Source organism: Cyprinus carpio, chromosome B3, assembly GCF_018340385.1.
Source record: "Cyprinus carpio isolate SPL01 chromosome B3, ASM1834038v1, whole genome shotgun sequence".
In the NCBI taxonomy this organism is placed as follows: Eukaryota; Metazoa; Chordata; class Actinopteri; order Cypriniformes; family Cyprinidae; genus Cyprinus; species Cyprinus carpio.
In genome coordinates this window covers 13,378,632-13,402,796 of record NC_056599.1, presented here as the reverse complement: position 1 = coordinate 13,402,796, position 24,165 = coordinate 13,378,632, and the positions used below count along the sequence as shown (strand labels likewise).

The window sequence follows — 24,165 nt, the reverse complement described above, 5'->3', positions numbered from 1 at the left end:
TTTTTCTTTTATTTAAAAATATAGCGGTTATAGCCTTGAAATTGTAGCAAAGATATGCAAGACAAACAGCACTATTATCACATAGAGGGAAAACATGAAAATAAACTTCGCTAAATCCACCTCAGACACAACCACACAATTTCAGATATAAACAGACTTCTCTCTTTTTACTTGTTTTTTTCTTGCTAAATTTAAAATGGACTGCTAGCACAAGGCTATGCAAATAAAACAGAATGCTAACCTCATGTCTTTTTCTCCCTCCCTGATGTTCATCTTGAAGCAAATTAGGTAAATTCTTACTAAGCATTTCTGTCTACAGTAATCAAACCATGATGGATCGTTTGGCCCATATCTGAAATGGTAGATTAAGGCAAATCCTAATTTATTCACCATGATAAATGATATTCAAAAGTCAGGCTTACTAGGCAGTACATGCTAGATAAGATTTGGCACTTTTCTGCTTAAGGCTGACGTGACCCCAAGTGTGAAGCAGCTGAGAATTCCTGGTAAGTCTCGTCTTACTGTAGTCTTGACGTCAAAGACTTGTCTTCACAGTGCCTGATCTTTAATTTAGAGACAGTAAGCTTGCATACTATTGCAGTTAATTTACAAATGAAGGTCTGCAGTAATAAAGGCCTCATTTTAGTCATGATCATCTGCTATACTGTATGTAGACATATATGTACACAGTGAAAAAGTCAAAAGATCAAACAGAATCAATGAATATTAGTGTATTTGCTCATAAGTGTATTAAAGCACCTCAGTGAATTTACTGAGAAGCAATACCAGTGCCATAACTTGTTAATGTCAGAGTTAACACAATTAATAAAACCGACATGTTCATGTTTACTAGAAGACATGACTTAACACAACTGTCTTTTTAGTTGTACTTGACATGACACATATTGTTTAACCATTGGTTTAAATGTTTCAATGACGGCGACAATCAAACTGATCAAAAACTCCAGCAATAAACATCAGTAGTTCCCCTCGCACGGCATGAAGTGCAGGAAGGAAGTGGTGAGATATGCAAGATACTGAGCAAATAACTACTATGCAAAACACGTACAGACTGAAAAATGAGATCTGATGGAGGGACACCTGTTTGCCACTCTTCCCAAAAGTGGACTATGGTCAGTCTCTGGAGAGGTTCTCAGACATCCACCACCTTCAAATCGTCAGCATTTGAGCTCAGTGCAGTGTGTAATCAGCTGCACAAGGACGTTTCCTGAGCTTCTGAACCACAGTAGCTCTTAAAATGACAGTTTTACCGGATGCATGACAGAATTATATGTAATCTAGAGATAAAGTATTTGTAGGGCTTTGACAATGCTACCCCAAGAATGTGTATGATAAAACATTTGGATCATCTCATAAGAGCTCTCTCCCAACACAATGTTACTTTTCTGACAATGGCAGAGTGCTGACAATAACTTTGAAAATATATTGTACCTTTATGCAGAGGGCTACTGAACAAATCATATGATTTACTTGAATACGCTAGTGCTCTAAATCAAAAGAACCATTATCTTTAGGCACCAAGTCATGGGCAGGGTTCCCACATGTTTTGACCAATGAATTTACAAGACCATTCAAGTTGCTTGTGATTACCAGGTTCTTTCATTGAAAACACAAAATGCAATTGTTCACAAACAAAGTATTTTAGAGCTGAGAATAACTTGGAAAAAAAAATCCATGACCTTTAATTATTTTTTTTTTAATTCCCTGATATTTCCAGTTTACAACTCTGGGAACCCTGCATGGGACTATGGGAAAATGGCTTAAAACAGCATCTGCTTGCACAATCCGTTTACGGTTTTGGTGATGTATCCCCTATGCATGTCTTTCCTTTAGTAGAGCTATCAGTGGAACTTGTAGCAGGTCTCTTTCGGACTCAACACATCCAGCTGCTCATCTTAGCAATGGTCAGTAGTGTGACAGATGGCTTTGGTGTCTGAGCTAAAGCAGCCTCCCCAACTTATCTCTACAGGGACACAGAAACCCGAGGCATCTGTCCAGCTTTGACGTGCTTACATCTACACCGCATTTCTCCTCTTTACACAATGTCAAATTCTAGTCTGAGATATTTATCTCTCCATCCCCAGAAAGGTTTACTGATTGTAGGGTTTCATACTCGGATCTCATCATCCTCATCTTCCATGAAGGAGGAGAAGGCTGGTTCATTGTCTGGGTTGCAGATGTTGTCTGTAACTCGAATATCTTCCTCATAAGGCTCACTGGTTGGTTTCTCCTCCAAGGCAGCTGAACCTGAGCTGGAAACTGAGCAGCTGTCGAGGTGATGCAGGTGTTTGTGGTGTGGTTCTGGGGTGCTGGTGCCTTCACTCTGTATCTCCAAGTCAACAGAGCTGGGAGCCCTCATGGGACCCTCGCTGTGAGCAACTAACCCCTCTGGCTCCTCTTCTTTTACAACAACCTCCCTCATTTCCTCATCCATTTCCACTCCTCCCAGGTTGAAGTGAAGAGGAGATGCATGTCCCTCACTGCTCTTGCCTTCTTCAAACCCCTGGTCATCGTCTTCCTTCTCCATGACCCCCAGAATGTCCCCCAGCATCGAGGGCCCAAGATCAACATGGAATGACATCACAGATTCAGCTTTCTTCAATCCTCCCCCGTTGTAAGATGGGGAAGGTCGCAGGTCGGTCAACACCCCAAAATGCTTCTCATGTAGCTCCAAGTCCAATGCTTCAGCAGAGGCCCCATTGGAGGGGCTGGAGGTCAAGCTCTTGAGCACCCTCTTGTCTCCCTCCTGTCCTTCTTCATTGTTCAGAAAGGGCAAGGACATGGCATTCTTCACAAAGGTAGGTGACTCGCTGGGAGGATGAAGGGTATTGTCTCGCTGGTCTACTCTTGTGACCGACTGAGAGCGCTTGCTGCTCCGGAAGGTACGAGACAGCAGTCCCGGTTTTGGAGAACGAGGATAGGTGTGGCCTTCTTGGGATGGCTCTCCAGATCGAGTGCTGAGGAAAGAGGTGTCTCCGAAAGCTTCCCCGCTCCGCCCTACATGCATGGTGTGCCGGAAGTCACCCAAGGGAGCACTGATCATCTCGGTAGTGAGGTCCATACGAGAGCGTCGTTTGGTCTGAGACCCCGACACCAGCTGCTTTAAGATAGGCATCTTGGTTTACACAACTTACAAACCCAGTTGCGTTTGACTGGTGCTGTTGTGGTTTCAAGAATAAGCTGTTTTCTTCTAACGAGTCCTAAAAGGTTCCTGGTTCAACCAGATTTTGCTCAGATTCAGCCTGACTCTGTCCAGTCTTGATGGCCGTCACTTCAGTTGCCAAACAGGAGATAATCTGCAATTGGGAACAAACAAGATCAAAATCAAATTTTATAGTTATTCCTAAGCAAAACCACAGTGCAAAGCCAAGAATTTAAGTTAATTATAGTGCTGTGTTGTTTGACTTTCTGCATGCAAGATCAATACAGACAGAAGAAATTGGCAGTCCAAGCAGAACACAGGCAGTTCCAGGATATCTTATCAATGCGTCTGGCCAGAATACCAGCAGAAGCTGCAGTGTCATTCTTTTCCCTTAGCTAAACTGCAGAAGTGTTTCTGGCATTCAGATGAGGTGAGGGTCAGGATTCTTGTGATCAGGCAGCTGGAGTTTCAATCATGAAACGATAAGCAGAGACTGATAAAATAACTTTTTGAGAGTTTAACTACTTAGTGAAATACTGATGGTGTTAATATCCTTATAAGATGAATTTCATGAAACCTGCTACAAACTATTTTACCCCAAAATTAAAAAGGACGTTATATTTTTACACAATGTTATTGGGATCATTAAAGGTGACCTGTCATGAAAATCGGACTTTTTCTTTGTTAAGTGCTATAATCGGGTCTCCGGTTCATCTACCAACTCAGAAAATGTGAAAGAGAACAACCCAGTAAATTGTTTTTGGTAAGCCTTACTCTGCAAGTTTTTGAAAAAAAAAAAAAATAGACACTCAGATTTCACTTCCCCCATGACATGGTAAGGGGATCTTATTATAATATTACCACCCTTTTATCTGCAAGTTTCCACCCATGGCACCGTCATTATGCTTTTGCAAGCGACAACGGTGTGTTTCGGCATGGCGAAAGTTCAATCCAAGCATGCTAACTGTTCTGTCTTTGGCTGCACTCACGAACACAGAACACTATTTAGAGTCCCAGCCTCAGTGGAGACAAGAGGGCAGTCGATTTATTGATTTAGTTACTGAATATTACGCTGCTGCCACACAGATCTAATATAAACATGCCATTTCTTTCCCAGCTGTTTCACAGACATACCTTTTTTTGTAACTTGTGTGTTTTTAACATAAATTTGTGTGTATTTGACAATTTTAAGCACAATAAGACGTGACAGTCACTTTCTATGCACTTAGGATGTGCGTGATCAGAAAACTGTATATCAGAAGTTTAAATTAATATGTCCCATTTAACATTTAAATTTTATGACTTTTGTGAAATAGTAAATTCTCAATAAATAAATAGGAATTAACTAAAAAAATGTTAATGATCCTACAAGAATACACAAGTACATCATCACAGATTGTGACCAGCTGCCACTGATTCTTAAGGCCCGAAGAACGAACTGATATGACGTCATTTCGAACAAAATCAGGGCAAAACCAAGTTCGTTTTGAGTTCGTTTTGGCAGTTTGAAACGGCTCACCAAAGTGAACTTTCTGGGGGAGTTCGCTTAAGCTCCTAAACACTTTTGAGATTCCATTGGTCTGTGAAGGTTACGCAGTTGGTGGTTGTGTTCTGAAACTCCACCTTCTTTGACGCGCATTTTTTTTTCTTGGTTCGTTCCTAATTCTGCAGAGGTCATTCAGGAGAGCAACATCTCCTGAATACACTGGAGTGTCGAATAGCTGAGCTGCACAAATATATCCGCACCTGTATAATCACTTGCGGACAGACTTTAAAGATGTAGAGACAGTATTTAATTCCTAGAAATAAATTGCAACGAAGATTTGTGTCGATGACCTGGAGTTATGCAAAAAGCAACGCAGAGAATCATCCAAGAAAAGTTTTCCAAAGCCATGAAAAGAATGAAAGGAAAGAGTAATGATATAAGGTAGCAAGTACCAAATACATGTTTAAAATAAATGTTACATCATACTGCTGCTGTTGTTCTTTCAATAAGCGAATTTAAAGGGTATACAGTAAATAAAAGTAAATTAATATACAATAATAAACCTTTTATCAAAACAATTTATCCAGTTTAATATAAAAAGTGAACACTAATAAAATAAAGTAACAAACTGATTCCAATATTTTTTTTCCCACATCATGCTAAAGTTTTCAGACTATGAGCCATTCACAACTCCCATAAAGGACTGATTATGGTTCTTTTGTATTGCAAACATGATACTTGACTCTGAACTGCTGCTAATCATTATTCTTTTGTCTGTAATATTCTGACCATTGAGGCCCTTCTCACACCTAGATTGCCTACACTTCTTCATTTCATCGTTGTTTTGTTTAGGGGATACACGCGAGCATCATGACACGTTTATATTAATCTACACCCCGCCTCCAGCAGCACAGGGGTGTTGGAAAGTTTGTTAACAGTATACCGTCGCTCAGCTTTTTCTAACTTCTTTTTGCCCCGAAACAAAGAATTTCAAACGAACTTCGTTTGAAGTATATCGGGGCCTTAAGTCTGGAATATCATCTCATCAAACACCATTGCTCTGCAGTAGAGATAAGACTGTTTAGCAAGTGACAGCTACTTCCTCTGTAATCATCCATGACTGTATAAATGGCAAAGACATGGTAAGGCATGACCCTATTGATGGCTCGGGGTAACATTATTTCACACAACTCTAAACTTAACCTCTACTCTCTGAATGAAGTAGCTCATCAGGGACAACCACAATTAACATCAAATTAAGCGTGAACACATTTACACAAAAACAAACATGTGCAAACTACAGACTCAAAACACCACAGCAAGGTCTGACGCTCACCTAACTTTGAAAGAATAAAATGCTTACCCTTACCGGAGAGTCTTGTGGCATTATTCCCAGGTCTGTAAATTAACACTAAGTGTGAGAGATGGGCCAAATGCTTGGCAGGCAACAAGTTTTTCCTGTCACTGATCTACTGTAATATATATGCAGTCTTTTCTTTGAAAAAAAAAACAGCAAGAGGTGCCCAAACAACTCATGACCTCTTTCTGGCTGAATCTTCCTCTACCAGCTTCGTCTGCACTTTCTCAATGTCCTTACCTGCCTGTGTCTCTATAGCAACATCCCTCTGCACACAAACAGATGTTAGCGTTTTCTTTCAGCATGCATGCATTTTCCTCCTTTTAGTATTAACCAAGCTGTTTCTCTCAAACTGTAGTACTGTTTGCGGATCAAAATATATCTGCATGGTTAATGACTAAATTAAAAACCTAAATTATCCACAATGATTTTATCAATTATGCACAACCTCAGTGACTAGAATAGTACTATCACTCTCTTTGGCATTAAAGATTAATTATATAGCGCAAATTACATACCATGTCTCAGAACCACTGAATATCAGAAATCACTGGTTAAATTAAGGATAATGAACATCTTCTATTGTGTCTTCTGTTAGAGACTGACTGAACACATGCAGCCAGCACCCTCCCTGGAGTCAAGAGAGAGCATGGATAAGGCTCAGGCTCAGCCAATGAGAGATGAAGTCCTGCGGCTCTCCGCTGCACACACCCGTTTCCATGACATCATTTCATGGATGCTCTGAGTAGGGGACGACGAGCCCACCTGAAAACAAAGCAAGCCTTTCCATGGCCTCCAAAATGATGTCCAGAAAAACAGGGCGACAATGTCAATATAAGTCAATATTAGTATTTTTTTTTTTTACTGTAAATTAATCGTTTTAATGCCTTAGCTTAAAATAATTACATTTAGCTATTTAAAAGACACTTTTATTCAAGACTTATGCAGCATTTCATCATTCAAGAGCTAGTGATATATCTGCTGTTACCAGGTTTGTAGACCAGAAGCAAGAAATACAGATAGAACGAGAGAACAATTAAATATTTAAATCTGAATCATCTAAATTCTAAAATGTCTAATGTAAACAATGTAGAAAAACAAAACAATCCCAAAAAAATAAACAGTATATATTTATCATACACTACTGTTCAAATGTTTGGGGTCAAGTCAGCACCGATAGCCTTGTGGTATAAGATTGAACCCCGGCTTGAAGACCTTTCCCGATTATAACCTAAACCCCCCCCCCCCCCCCCCACCAACTCTCTCCCACTTCATTTCCTGTCACTTCTACAGCTGTCCTAAACTGTCCAAAAATAAATGTAAAAATGTTTAAGTAAAATTCAGCATTTCAGGGGCGACAGTAAAAAATTATTTCTTTGACAGAAATCTCTTATGCAAGGCTGAATTTACTTGATCAAAAATACAGTAAAAACTATAATATTGTAAAATATTATTACAATTTAAAATATCTGTTTTCTATGTAAATATATTTAAAAATGTAATTTATTCCTGTGATACAAAGCTACTATCATTACTTCAGTCTTCAGTGTCACATGATCCTTCAGAAGTCATTCTAATATGCTGATTTGCTGCTCAAGAAAATATTATTATTATTATTATCATTATTATCATCATCATCATCAATGTTGCAAATAGATTTTTTTCAGGATTTTTTGATGAATAGATATAGAAAACAGCATTTATTTGAAATAAATAAATAAATATATATATATATATATATATATATATATATATATATATATATATATAATATATATATATATATATATATATATATATATCTTTACAGTCACTTTTGAACAATATAATGCATCATTCATTTCTAATGCAAGTATTAATTTGTTTGAAAAAAGTCCCTAGTAGTGTATGAATTTTTTGTATATATTTTGTATATATTGATCATAACAAACTAACTAAAAATATATCTACTAGTCCATACTCATAAGCAAAAATAAATCATGATAGCCATAGTAGGTTACCACTTACCACTTGTGTGTTAGATCAGACCACTGCCGCTGCATTGCAATTGGTTAGCTTCTGCTTAAAGTTGTTGTTTTATACAGCCAGCTACGTTTCCCCCCACCACAACCAAAAAAAAAGCTTTAAATATAATGATTATCATTTCCCAAAAGGGGCAGAGTCTGTTTTTGCCCACTAATTTGAAAATAACCTAAATAGAATTTTCTAAATAGAAATATGGAAGTCTAATAAGACTAACAAATTGTTTCCCATAAAAAGGGCACAAACAGAAGTCCAAAAGAGGACAGGGAGTAATCAATATGCAAAATTATTCAGTTACGACACAAATTACAATGCAGAACAACAGTTCACAGCATTCTGGACAAAGACAGCAGTGTTCATATGAGCTGTTGCTACTGGGTGGCATGAGCTGGAAGAAAAACAAGCAGTAGATGAAAGATAAGAAGCCCTAAATCCCCTCAACACACAGTTCCACTGCATTTCTGTCCAGTCCCACATGCACCAAAGCCCCAAACATACACAAGTATGTGAACACACACACACAAGTCTAGCTAGCTAAGCAAGCTCGATTTTGTGTATTACATTAAATGTATTGAATTACTGAAATGTAACATTCATTGTTTAAGTGCTCACATAGTTGAAATATGAATAAAGTATGTTTCTGGCACAACACTTCTATATAAACACTGTAATCTTAATTCGTCCAATGGTGTCCTGCCATGCTCTATTAGCACATATTGTGGGAAAGGCTAACGACATTTGGTTAACAGCAGTCCATGTGCATCTCTGGACCAGTTTATCAAACACTTCTGGTCGGGAGGAGCTTTATTTATAGACGTGCAAATATGAAGTAAGTACGGGGAGCATGGGAAGGCAGCGTGGGAAACAACAAGCCTCTGAAGGGGTGAGTGACTTTCCAAATACCCTTACGACATCTGTGATAGTAATGGAGTTCATAGCATGTTCATAATGCAGTTGGACTTCCTCTGTACAGACTAAACACACCTCCCTCTCTCCCACTATCAGCTCCTCCTTCTCTACATTCCTGCGACCCTATACATACTAACCTCTGACCCCATGTGAGTTTAGGAGGCATAGCAAATCTCATAGATAAACATACACACAAGCACACACAATGCATGTGGATGACTTCGGCTTCAACAAGCATCTCAGAATATTTTTCATCTACATAAAAAAAAAAGAAGAAAGTGTGTATTTCTGCTCCACTAGCAGCAAATCAGAAATGCAAACTGTAGGTCGACCCTAAATATAATATAATATAATATAATATAATATAATATAATATAATATAATATAATAAATATAATATAATATAATATAATATAATATAATTTAACTTCTATAATATGATTTCCATTGAGAGTATGCAGTGTGCAACTTGGCAGCCTTGGCATCGGGGTTAATTGCATTGTTATCCACAAAATTCAACAATGAATTCAAAAGTAGTGTATTGTGCACATTTGTCATTTAAAAGTACTGCTATATGAACAAAAGTGCAATAACATTTGGTTTGCAAACACTATAAACAAATAAGGTGCTTTTTTTTACAGCACTATTCGTTTTACATAGTAGCAGTTAAAATATTTCTTGTAAATCTCAACCTAACATTAATGTAACCAAAGCTATTTGCCACTGCCTGGGCATTGATATATTTATAGAAAATATTTTATAGTCGGCCATACTAACCTGCTAAACTTTGACCTGCTTGAAGGTCGGCTGCCTTTAGTTTTTGCAGAAATGACTTCACCTCTAAACATGAAGAATGGGTAAATAAGTCTCGTTTAATGACAACATTGAGACAGTGAAACATGCTGTTTAAGGCTGAAGCACACTGGCATATCACATGCACTTCAAGTCGTCTTTGGTCTTTGCAGTGGACGAACAGAAAGCTTGCTCTCTGTGAACAAGCGTCTCTGTGGGAATCAAACAAAAGTGCTGAGTGCATCCTAGCACTCAGACAGTGAATGATCTACTGTTGATCTGTGGACGTTTTTCTTTGCCTGCATGAGCAGAGGCGCCCAGAGCCACGTGAGCCGTCGTCTTTTATTATACGTCTAAACCATAAATAATTGATCACATGTATTCTGCTCAATACCAGAATCCTCAAATCAGCTAAAAAAAGACTACAGCTGAAGCAGAAAAAAAGACACATTTTGCTTTAATTCAGTTGTAGTGTCATTATGCTGTGAAAAGCCTGCAACTTAAAAAAAAAGGTATTTACTTGCATCACCTTGCAGTAGCACACTGAATGAACTGCAAGCCACTCAGTTCATTAATTATTGAGTGAATAGATTTCTAGAAGTGAGTAGTGATTCCTACTGGACATAAATCTGTTAGCGGCGATGTGATGTGATGTGATGAGGTGTGTGCATCCAGCTGGGACAGATCCGTCTGCCTGGGTCCATTAGGAGCCAGTGACCTGGACAAAGGCCCTCATGACCCCGGGGCTGCACAAACAGAGACCCATATGGTACAAGCTGACTTACATTACCACAGATCTTTACAAAGCAAGGGACACCGAGACTGGTAAATAAACGAATGGCTTTGAGGTGTCCTTGTTACAGTGCAATTATATATAAGTACTGAGTAATTTTAATTAAAAATACTTACTATATGGTTAAGATTATGGATTGGTTTAGTGTTAGTTTAGTTGTAATGTATGTTTAGTTGCTTTGTATGTTTGAGTTTGCATAATAAAGTGAACAACTAATTTTTTTTTTTTTTTATTGAAATGAAGTTAAAAATATAAATATTAGTTGGAAAACTTTCGATTAAAATTATTTTCAGTCAGTTTCCAAAGCAACAGTTCTAATTTTCATTTAAAAACTAAAATTGCTACAACTACAACCAAAATAAAATAGATATAATAACAAATGACAAAATTAATCACTAAAACTTGAACTAAAATATAAAAATAAAAGCTAATTTAAAATACTAATAAATTCTATAATGTTATACATAATACTAAAATAACATAGATACAATTCATCCACCAAAACAGAAAAATGTATAGTATGAACAAGTCATACAAGTCATTACGCATAAAAGCATTACCAAATAAATGTAAAAACCCACCCCAAAAAAAAGAAGAAAAAACACAAAATACACTCACTTCAAAGAAGTAAGACCTAGATTTTCACATAGAAGATACAAAACAAAACAAAAAAACAAAACTTATTTTGAACTGTTCTTGTGTCCTGTTTTCATGCCCTGTGATGTGAACGGGCCTTTAAAGAGAGTGTGAAAAACATCAAGGTCTGACCGTTTTTAATTGCAGCAGCACTATTACAAATGTTGACGTAAGTGTCAAGCGCTCGTGAAACATCTTACATCTGCGTAACCAGAAATAGCCTAAATATTTGATTTGGAGAGCAGGCATCGACCAGAGCTGATTCAATTACCCATAATGCACTCTCTCCGCGGCAGAGTGACTAAGCACCTACAGCGTCTTCTCAGACCATTTGTCCACCCAGATGCCGATAACCCTAAAAACCAAATCAGACCAGCTCTGAATAGCCAGCTAATCTAGTAATGCTGCCCAAACGGGCCTCAGATAATGCTAAGCCTGCCATTACTAGTGGAGATCTGAAGCTGCATGCCGAAAGGATGAGGGGAAGGGCGAGTAAATATTATTCACCTGAGATAAAATAATCTTCACACCATGGTCCCTCGTTAACTTCTCTTCCTCCTGTCACACGTTGCGAAACACCTCAGCGTGACGCCTCCTTCCCTGAGGTGTCATCTGCATTTGCTCACAAAAGGCTACTGGGCTGGATGTGGCATCCCTCTTATACAGAGCCAAAACAGCATGACAATAGTCAGGATGGGGCTTTCAAACAGATCAGTCAAAAGGTCCAAGCCAGCATTATCTTGGTTGTCAATATCTTGATTGCTTTGTGGTGATTTAGATGATGTAAACATCTTGGCTGCAACTAAAAATGGTGTCTTGCCTTGCCATCTACCATTATAAACGTGCTACAGTCAGACTGAAAGATGTCTGCTGTAGTTGTATGTCACAGAAGGGACCAGAGGCGATTGTAACTGGAGGAGAAAAGCAAGAGTGATGAGACTTCCACACAGAATCTCTCTCTGTCTGAGAAAATGAGTGCCAAGATTTGACCATACTACGTTGTGAGAATGAGGACAGTTGTAATTGTATTTATGAAGTGATAAAGAATGATTGACTGAATATTTTTTTTTAATTTATGAGCAATATTTAATGATCCAATCAAAATGACGAGTAAAATGAATATGCAAAATATGCAACAAACTTCAAAGTATTATGCTGTCTTTTCAACTGAAAATAGAATAAAATAATTTTAAATGATTATAATTTAGATATTTCAATTAACTAATACTATTTTACCTTTATATTTATTTGTTTTTTATTTTTAGATTTAATAAATGTTCATATTTATTTATATTTTTATCTCTTATTATTTATTTTATATTCAATACATTTTCATGTTTTACATTTGCATTTCTCAGTATTTATTGTCAATGTTATTTTTGTTTTTATATTTATTTGTTTTTTTATTATTTTGATATTTGGATTTTTATTTATTTTTATATTTAATATATTTTCATGGTTATTTATATTTTTATTTCTTATTTATTTTCCAATGCTTATTTATCTTTATATGCATTTATTTTTGTTTTTATATTTTTATATTTACATTAAAAGTATTTGCTTTATATTTAATACATTTTCATATGTATGTATTAGGGATGTCAACGATTAATCGAGGATCGATTAATTGTCGATAAGAGATGCAATCGATTAAAGCTGTCGATGGTCGGTTAACCGATTTAATGTTGGGCTGCGTGCGGCTCATGCGCAGAACACGTGCTAGAGGCTGTGAGTGACAGTGACGGTATATAAATGCGTCATCATTCATTAACAATGTACAAATTAAGCTTTTAATGTGATTTAAACTTTAAAGTACATTAAAATAGAAACAACATAAAAGTTCTTCAACATAAAAAGCAATAGAAATGAAGTAACTAAGTAATTTCATCAGATAACCGTTTCATATCGTGCGCTTTGCAGGGCTGCGGGTCACAGTGACAGGACAGATAGTATATTCATTCCTACAACTTGTTAATTCGTTAATATTACTTATTGTTTTTTGTTTGTTGTAATTGTTTATTTTTTTTTGTTTCCTTGTTAACTCATGATTTAAGTGAAATAAGGGAACAGATTAATAAATCGAACAAATTCTTAATTCATGAAATCTTTAATTTCCCTTCCCATGTTTACCACAGTAAGAGATGCGAAAACAGTGATTAAAAGTGAAAGATAATAAATCTGCGAAATTAGAGTGTTAGACTGTGAAGATTTAGGAAAAGAAACAATGCCTATATGTTATTGAATTTGTGGAAATTCGTGACTAACCGGCAAACCAGAACAAAGCCGCGTAAATGAAGGCTATAGCCTCGAACGGCATCCAGAGGCATCTAACATTTTTCCTATTATTCCTCTAATAAACAAAGCTTTTATACCACACTTGTCATAATCAGAGCTTATAATTTTTAAATAAATAATTGCTGGATTCAAAACAGCGATTAATAGGCGCTGTGACCGACACAATACGTTTTCCCGGAGCATTCAATTTTGTCACTAAACTGTGACGCCATCGTTCACAAGTTTCTGCATGGACCTGACTAGGGCACAGGTTCATAATCTCTGTGACAAAATATGATGCTTTAAGGAAAATGTATAGCCTATATAAGTAATAGGCCCAAAATATAAATAATAATTTGTTTTCATGATTGTTTTTTTTTTTTTTTTTTTTTTTTTTTAAATATGCGAAATATATCTGACTTCAATAATTAAGATAACGGATTTAAAACAGAAGTGTTCTGCGCTCCACAAGTTCACGGAAAGAAAAAAAAAGGATGACAACGCATTCTGTTTGTTTTCTTTATTTTACAAGAGCACAAATCTTCTGTTTTTATTGTGAGTGTGCACAAATGAAAGTAAACACTTTTGCGGAAAAGGTTTTTTTTTTTTTTTGTCTCAGCTGTTTCGATCGCGCCGGAGCCTGCTGCACACGTATATTCTAGCGATTCAAACTTACATCGCAGTTAGTTCATTATCAAATTTTGTTTGTGCTGTTTCGATCGCGCCGGAGCCTGCTGTAAGTTTATATTGTACGTAGTATACCGGTCCACTCTGCTGTTATGAAGGACGTTTTTGCTCATATGAAGAGGATCATCTTTTCCATCTATATGCGAATGCGTGTTAAGTACAAAACTAGTTTACATTATAAATAATAGTTTAACATTCAAATGCATTGCGAATATAGAAACATTTGGATTTGTGCCGAATGAGACATGAGCAATAACCTCCAAATAAATCTAGCCGAAGCCGCGCTCGCTCGTCCTCGTCTGCTCTGTGACATGCTCTGTCACGATCTGATGCACTGTATGCCAGATTTTTAAAAACAAATAGGCCTACTGGATCGCAAAAATCTGACATTTTCTAGGACAGAATCCAGCAGGATCAAATTAATGTGAGCAAAAGTGTTTTGGTGCAGCAGCGACGATGCAGTTCACTTAATGTGCAGCGCAGCCACACGCGCGCCACAGTTACGTTTGGGATAATTTTATTTTAAATACCATTATGTCAGTTGAAAACATTGCAATTGTGTTTTAAAATACAACAACGAGCACCACGAAACCATTTAAAGAGGCGCGTTCAGCGGTCTCCGTGACGGGATAGGAAACAGTCAACAAAGTAAACTGACCTCAAAAGTATGGCGCGCTCTCTTCATTTTATGAAATGATCATAATCACATCTATTCATTTTAGAATCCTGCTACTAGCATTTTATTCAGACTAAAACCCCTTTAATTCAAGTGAGAAAGCGTTTTGTGTGTGTGGCTTTTGCACATCCTGTCATGCCGGTGACTGCGCTGCTGCAACAGACGCATTTTGCAGCATTATGGTTAACGATTAATCGATTAATTAATCGTTAATTTAAACGACGATCGATCATGGAAATAATCGAAATTTGACATCCCTAGTATGTATATTTTATTCCTTGTTGATTTTTCCATGTTTTTTTCCATTTATATTTATTTATTTTTGTTCTTATATTTACATTTATTTATTTATTTATTTAACACATCTTCATATATATATATATATATATATATATATTATATATATATATATATATATATATATATATATATATATATATATATATATATATATATATATCATATTTATTCCATTTATATTTATTTACATTCTTATATTTAAATTTTCAGAATTACATTTAATTATTTGTTTAATTTCATATAATTATATTTATATTTTTCTTTATTCCTTCCCTTCTTTGTCCCCAATCTCTCCAAATCCATCATGTTGACTTTAATTTCTAATGTGTATTCAAATGGTGGGGACAAAGCAAATTACTTGATATAAATGTACAATCCTAAAATAACTATGCAATGATTTTCATTCGACTAACTGCACTGTACTGTACTGCACTGTTTTTCTGGACGTTGTTTTTGAGCAAAGAACAATTAAGCCAAGTACAGGATTATTCACGCAGTAGAAATGTTGGCGTTTACACACACAATCCATTGTTATTGGCAGGAATAATCACGTCAGCACATCTATATTCATTCTGCTCCAAAGCAAAATATTTTCAAAGCTGCATATTTACAGAGGACGGCCCTCTGATACAGCTCCCAAAACACCGGCAGACAGATGACAGACAGACAAACACACGGCTAACAGAACAAATGACTGTAAGAACTGTATCCTCATGTAGCCTCACTTTCTGGCATGAAGTACTCACTCACACAGGAAGTGACCATTGACCATGTATTGCTTATATATCACAGCAGACAGCCAGTGAACAGGCTATGATGAAAAGAAAAAAAAAGAGTAATAACCTTAAATTCATTGTTAATGTATTTATACACCATAATATGAGTATTTCTAGCTATACACACAGACAATAACCGTAACTATAGTTTTGATAATCGTTCAAATGCTATAAGAATAGGCAGCTCAGAGAAACAATTTCTTTGGAATCACTTTCAGAACGATTTTCCATCTGAGGAACAATAAAAACATCGACATTCAGTCAGAATTAATCTTGCTTTTAAGAGCTTGAGCATTTAAAGCGGCAGACGACAAAACTGCAGCATGCTAATAATAAACAGAATGATATTAACTGCTGATTTGGACATTAAAGTTATTTTTATAGTTATCGTTCTTGGTGTGAAAGGGCCGCATTTATCTTAAACTGGCACTTGCTAAACAAGTAAGTCATTAAACTTTAGGGAATTTGAGTAAAAGAAAGAATGGATATTGACTTAACCCTTAAAGAGCAGGTCATATGGTATTTTAAAGTGTCCTAATATTGTATTGGAGTCCCCTACAACAGGTTTATATGCATCTAAGGTCCGAATACATTGTAATTTTCTCAAAATATACATTTAATATTAGAGTCATTTGCCAATGATTTCAAAACGATTCGTTCCAAGCAAGTTCGGAGCAAACCCCTCCCTTCCTCAAGCCTACTCTGCTCTGATTGGTCAGCTGGCCAAGCCTTTTGTGATTGGCACAGAGAGGAGTCCTTGAGCCAGTTAGCCAGTGCTACCATTGACAAAGCACCTTTACATAAAACAATAATATAGTCAATCCATTCTTATAATAATGACATAAAGTACAAAAACACTTATGCAAGCGAATCGTGCCTACAGCTAAAGTTTAGCTGCTAAACTGTGAACACTAGGTGGATACGTTAGCCGAGTGCTAACGTGACCAACTGGAAAAACAATACAGTTTGTAAACCAAAATATGTCTACTGTAATGTTTGAAGAATGACAGACAAAAGATGCTCAGTCTTAACTTTTAATCAGAGCGCAGAACAGCTTTATAGGAGCACCACTAACTCTGTGTCCTACACTACATTCTTTAATTATTAAACAAAGTAATTAGAACAACATCAGTCTGGAATAATCAACACATTCTTAGGAAATAGTGGGTTCACAGCGAATTATCAGAACTACTTCAGTAAGACAGTAATATTGTGCTTTACCTGGAAACCTAAAGTTGCCCTAGGTATACATCACATATTAGCACAAAAACTTTTTTGAGCATTCAATTGAAAATGTACACAACGTATCAATCGTACTACTTACAGGTTGTGGTTCTGAGAGCTTGTTAGTCCAAATTAAGAAGATTAGAAGCCAACGAAGATAAAAGCCAAGATTAGAGAAGCAGACCCTAGTAAAATAACATGCACACAACAAAAGGTTTGAATTGTATTTCTGTGGTATCCTTGAACACCGTGTCTTCTCAACATGATGAAAACACACTAACCACCGGAAGTGTTTGTGGGGAGGTCAGACTCTGTTCGTATTTGGCGGGCAGGTGGGGATAATGCAAATGTGTTACCCAGTGATGTGTACACGTAACAGGCAAAAGATTTGAAAATATAACGACTTGTTAAGGCGATTCAGAACCGACTCTCTCTTTTGAGAGACCATATCTTTATTTATCATGCACTTTTTTGATTAACAACTTTGCAGATTGTTTTCATTTAAGGATAGCTACAATATAAACAGCAAAAGAGATATTTTTTCAAAAACCCATATGACATGCTCTTAAAAGAACCCTTTAAAACCAGAACATTAAGTCTGTATTATCAAGTGAAATACAGATGATTCCTGGTGCAGCCACAGAATGATGTGAAACAGATAGAGATAGTCAGCGAGGGTTTTGGACAGGAAGGGCAAAGTGTCTACGCCCTCCCATCCCAACAGAAATCAACTCCCTGCCCTTCCGTAGCAGCATAAACACACCATAAACTCAATTCCCCATCACACTAAACAAACAAACAGCCCAGCAGGCCTCCATAAACATGACTTTTGCTCCAGTGACGTTTAGGATTAACTTCATACAACTTCATATATTTACATTATGTTCAACTGTGTTTCCATACAAACTGCATCCATCTTACTGTAAATCCAGCACAAATCAAAGTGAAAAACACTTTATGCATACAAAAAAAAGAACGTGGACAACTAAAAAAAACAACGTCAATCCTTCAATTGCATGTAAACCTTTCAAAGTGTAATTTGATGCAGATGTTTACAAATCCTTTTAGCTTCATAGAATATTGAATTCAAGGAATTCCATTGTTTGACTTATATTACATTCTTGGTATGCTTCAACGATAATGCAAATTAATCTAGATTTGCATCTGTACATATGGTATCTGAAGCCACAAACACAAATGCGATCACCCCCACTGCACTTGAACTTTCCTTTGCACTCCTCACTTTAATGATCATCTGTTTCACCTAAAGGCAGGTTTAACACCCAGCTGTGAACATTAAAACCACTCTCATCTTCACCAGGTGTGATGTTACTGCCAACAAGTGTCTTTAAAAACACACAGTCTGCAGTTATAAATCATGCCCAGAATTTCCAGCGATAGGAGCCATGAAAGGCATCATTTTAAACAGCTTAAATGCCGCCTCGACACTCATAGAGGTGATCTGGATTTTTTTTCATGTTGATGCGTCATGGAAAAAAGTAAAGAGTGACAAAGCCACACTCAGATATTCAAACAGTGCCATATTACCACTTCCAGGGAACCTTTTATTGTATCAACTATTATAGTGTTTGTGAGCGCAGGCTCAGCGCTTGTTTGATTACAGCCGTTACCGGCGAAAGTCCTCTCTCTTGCGCGCTCTACAAGCACCTCCTGCTAGCAGAGAATGAATCTGCATATGCCGCTGTGGGAAACACTGCTTCTGTTATGAATACTATAAAATATTTTAATTTGAATGTAGGATTGAAATGAATGTTGTTATTAGAGTAGTTAATCGTTAGCATAAGTGTGGCTAACGCTAATATAATGAGCATTAGAATTAAGTTTCTTTATTAACTATTTAATGCTCCTATAACTTTTATTAGGGTAAAAAAAAAACTGGATGACATGATGATATTTACTATTTTTACACACCAGAGGCCTTTTAATGAATTGTGAATCTAAAATATACATGTCAGAGAATGTAGTTGTAGAGTAGAGTAACATAGTTGTTATTCTTGGCTTTAAAATTCAAATTCCCTTTAAAATCACATATGTACACAGTTTGGATTAAATTAAAGCATAGTCAAACTTTTTAATTAGCATGTTTTTGTGTTTTGCTTTGGTACTGAAACTGGTACCGAGAACCGTGGATTGTCACTGGTACTGGTACCGAATACTGAAATTTTGGTACCGTGACAACACTACATAAAAGACAAAAATAGTGGTACAATTAACACACAATGGTTGCTAAGTAGTTTCTACCTGGTATTAAGATGCATTTTAAGTGATCTGATCACAAGTGGTCAGCCGAGACGCATTAGCGTTTACAGGTGGTCTTAACATGCATTTTAAATGCATCTCCTGTGAAAACTTGTGTTCAGATTTCATCTAGACACTAGACACACTGAGAGCGGCAAATGCGAATACAACTGAATGAATGAAGCTATTACACTGCATATAAGCGTGAAAGAAACCAAATGGAAAGGATACGAATAGTAAAAATGATTTCAGTCATAATCCATGGGTTTAGGCACAATATAGTGAAGTTTAAATTGAGTGTTTCGGGGCAGTTGTCTTCAGGTCTCCAGTTGAGTGGTTCTCCTTCCTGCATTTTCTCCAAAACATCCATGATAATCAATGACAAAGTTTACACTGCTCAACAAGTGTTTTCATTGTGTTAGTTCTGATGAAAGCATTTATAAGATTGCAGAAATCATACTGCAATACGGAGATCATTGCATAGTGTGCTCTGTACACATGACTGTTTGGCTGTAGGGCTGTGCTGCAATCTTTGATGCAACTTGAGTAATTCTAAATATAATGCAATAGTCAGCACTTTTCATGATGAGTTCATCTTGGTGGCTATTATAGTAAAAACGCAGTAAAATTTCTGAAAGAGTACCACATGTAATGCTCATTTCATATACAAAGATGATCATAGCAGAGGGCGTTTACATTGAAGTCTCACAGCAGACACGCCCCTTCTAACGGTCTGTTCAAATCAGAGAGCTAAAATAAGGGAAGGAAATTACTATTTATATCTATATCTATATCTAGATATTTATATATAAACATCCAATATGTTATTAATAGGCATGCAAATAAGCATCTAGTTAATATTGAGTACTGGTCCCTATGCTAAAGTGTTACCAAAAAAAAAAAAAAAACTTCAAAGATTATAAATACACCAAGGTAAAACAAAATCAATACTTTTTCTAATTAACCCAACAACTGGTTTTTTGTTTTGTTTTGTTTTGTTTGTTTTGTTTTTGTTTTTTTGAACCAGGAATTGCATCGCATTGGAAAAACCTTGATATGTGAGGCAGTCTAATTTTAAAAGAGTGATTTCAAAACCTGGAAAGTTGTATATTTAATATAAAAAAATCCATAAGCCCATAAAACATTAGCATTTTTAGAATGAATATATATAAAAAAATAGTTACACAAAGCTATAAAATATTTTATTTGGTAGAAATTTTGACTAAATATTTAAAAACAAAATACATATCCTTAATCTACTACATCAAGTGAGACTGGAACAACTGGAAAAATCAATCAAATTAATTGGTTTAAAAGACCAGGAAGAAAATCAACCTTGTTTGACTCCAGAAATCTAATGTACAGTTGAGTAGTTCCCTCAGGATGCTGCATGATTTGAGGTATCATGTCTATAGCACAACTGGTGCAGGATAAGTAACAAGGCAAAGTTTTATATTTAGGCTTAATTATGAGATTAATAAAGAGATTCAAATACCACTAATTAAACAGTGCAAGATTCTGATGTTTCATGGTTTGTTTGGAGAGGTTACATAAAGTTTAACGTGGTCAGCGAATTGGCAGTGGATCAGAGAGAGTGATTGTGGATTTGGATGAGGTTGAATTCACATAGCTTTAATCTGCCCAGTGTATCATGTCAAATAAATCTCATGTGATATCTCCATCTGCAATTGGTTTCATCAAGCATGTTATTTACACCTAATATCATTCCTCTTAACATCTGTATTTGTACGATGATTCAATACAAACTAACGGCTCTTTCAACCATTTTTCAGCCTTCGGCGCTTGACATAGCTGCCCTGTTCTGGGGAAAAATACAGTTTATGTGGAATTTCCTGGAACGTGAAAAGTCTGGAGACCCACATTCAGCCACACACAGACATGCAGAACTGTCAAGGTCAAGGACATGCTCACACGCAGCACAGAGATAAATACAACTGTAAAAACATACTGTGGTCTTCTTTTTACTGTATATCATGTGCTTTTTTACTGGGAAACTATTACCATCATTTTAACTCCATATGATCTTCTTTTTCCATTAGAAAACAAACGGGAAGGGATCACATACTCCAAAACACCCTCCAAGAAATCAATATATATAAAAATAGGGTGTTATGTACTAGAAAATCCTAAATTGAATCTATTACATTAGCTTTTTGTTTTGTTTTTAGACTTGGACCAAACTAGCAGTGTACATGCATTCAAAGCCATTGAGGCTAACAAAAGATCTCATAATTAAGACACTTTGGAAAAAAAGCCCTGGGCAGCTGTTGAACAGTACAGCAATGAGGTTCATGGCATGCTATTCAAGAGCAAATGAGAAAGCTAAAACACTAAAAGTGCTAACAGCACCGACTTCCAGAGGCAAAAACACACACACTTCTGCTAATTCTGATATAAATACAGGTAAAATTGAGATACTGTTCTCCCAAAAGTTGGAGGAACAGATTTTCTCAACAAATTAGCGGAAGTCATGTCAAGCAAAATAACAGAAAGAAAACATATGCGAGCAATGTGTACATAAACTTGTACATCTGTTCCTGGCGGTCTGTTTACTGAGAGGGGAGTGATGTATGAGAAAATGGGAAACACATTAACCTGGGTACCAGGATGACCAGCAGGTGCTGAACTTCTCTAACTAAACAAACACATGCACATGTGTGTGTGTGTGTAAACACAGACCTTCAGACGCACTTGAGTGTTGCTCCATATGCCAGTCAACCATGAATTCATATGGTGATTAGGCCTTTACAATAGCTTACCACAGTAACAACAGTTAACATCGACAAACTATAGCTTTTACAACTGTTGATACTGATGTGAAAAATGAATATGAGATCTCCTTTAACTGCATAAGATGTTTCATGAATGATTTCAATCTGTGATTCATGAATTTCATTACATAAGAACAAAATAAAAATGGTCATAGTGACATCGTTAATCAAACAATGCTTTTTTTTTTTTTTTTTTCAAAACTGACTTTTAACCGACTTCTGATTTCAAAGTGATTCCAGTGGAGTTATATGCACTCTGTATAAGAAAATAAATATCAACAAGATCCACTAGCATTTAACAAACAAAAAGAATCCAAATACTGTAGTCTTAATTTTGAATAAAATATTTATAGTTTTATAACAATTGTGGGTGTGTGGCTTTGTGCTATTTTTATGTTACTTTTTTAATACATAAAGTATCAAACAAAGTATCATATTAATATTATAAGTGTGCACATAGTTTTTTTTTTTTAGTGCAACTTTATATTTGCATTTAATATTGCTTCTGTTGTAGTCCCTTTGTGATATTTCTCAATATTATTATCATTTTAAGTGTTAGGTTATATCATCAGATTTCCATTCATCTTCAAACACATGGTCAAGTAAGTTACAGCCACTGTCTGTATTCTGACTTTATTCTCAGAACTGTGAGTATGCCAGTTTATATCTCTCAAATACCTTGTAATATATAGTATTTAGTGTATGTATGTAAATGCACACATATCCTTTCGCTTATAATGTTTTAAACAGTCATTTAAATTTTTAGTCCCTTGATTAAGACATTGGTTTTTACAATGTAGGTCAGGACATTCAAGTTCATTACATCCATCCATTGCCATGGGCACCACTGCCATTCCCACTCCCACTGCACTGGATCTTCCCTTCGTGACAGACCTCTCAGTGGTTTCTCTCAGTTCCGTTTGTGAACCTACATTCAATTCACAACAAAAGAATGATATAGTGCACATGCTGTGCGCCAGTTACTACTCCGGCAATATTTCATAGTCATGCACATGAACATCAGCACAGTGACGGTGTCGCAACACAAATGACGTGTGGTGATTGAGCAAATGTGAGCTCTTGATAGGGAACAAGAGGGAGAAAATCAATATTTAAGAGCGTTTGACTCGCGAGTGTAGCGTGAAGCGCTCGAGCGCATAAAGGACAATGATCCAGCTGACCATGTGGAGCACTGATGATGATGACGATGACGGATCGTCATAGAAATAAACAATGAACACAGAGAATGCGCTTCTATCAACGGAAATGAAACGTTTTTATGCAAATGTTTAACAGTTGCATTATTTAAATCTATATTGTAAGAAGAACCATTCTCATAATGATAAACAGCTTTCCAGGGAGAGACTGGTGACCCTCTCTTATTCGACCATGGCTTTGAAGACTGATGGAGGACTCATGCTAGTACAGTGCAAACTAATGAGAGGTTTGTCTCAACAAACTAAACAAAAACTTTGACCTAACCCTGTGAATATTTTACTAACTTTACCGAACTCCCAATACCACCTACTAAATAATGGCTACATTTGATTTAACTTTGTATTAGCCAAATTAACCTTCACAAAAGTGCTGATATAATCGCTATTCATGCAGGTTTTAATTGTGTAAAATAGCTCACTCTCTTTAAAATGAACGTAAAAACTTACTGTTTATAATGGTGTAATCCATACACTGTGGAGCTTGTGGTTTTATCCCCCGGGTGTATTAAAAAGCCTTTTTAAAGCTCTTTTCTGTTGTTTCTTTATAGGTAACACTTGTAGCCTATATCTCAGTTGTGAAAATACACACAGACAGCCGCCCGCATCCTTCCTGTGTCAACCTCTTCTGTAAACTCACCGCTCTGTGCAATAATTCATTCAACTCCGCCCCTTCTCTCCACAGACACGCCCCTTATTTATATAAGACACGCCCCTATACACGCTGCGCTTAAAGAAACAGCACAATTAATTCATCTAGCGTACTATTGACTGGCTGCTTTGCCACTTTAAACTTCACTATTTT

At 36.3% G+C, this 24,165-nt stretch overlaps 1 protein-coding gene across 3 annotated transcripts; it reads right to left on the bottom strand.

The window, feature by feature from the left end:
* LOC109084370 (cdc42 effector protein 4-like) lies at positions 1–24,003 on the bottom strand. 3 transcript variants are annotated; one of them, XM_042719787.1, is made up of 2 exons: positions 23,811–24,003; positions 1–3,317 (listed from the first exon to the last, which is right to left on the bottom strand). In XM_042719787.1, exon 2 carries the CDS (start codon positions 3,134–3,136, stop codon positions 2,129–2,131), a length of 1,008 nt encoding a protein of 335 aa, XP_042575721.1. In that variant the 5' UTR covers positions 3,137–3,317; positions 23,811–24,003; the 3' UTR covers positions 1–2,128. The 3 variants fall into 3 exon arrangements, with proteins under 3 accessions (XP_042575721.1, XP_042575722.1, XP_042575723.1); XM_042719788.1 differs by lacking the exon at positions 23,811–24,003 and adding an exon at positions 8,014–8,267; XM_042719789.1 differs by lacking the exon at positions 23,811–24,003 and adding an exon at positions 6,525–6,973.
* Between the last annotated feature and the right edge of the window lie 162 nt (positions 24,004–24,165).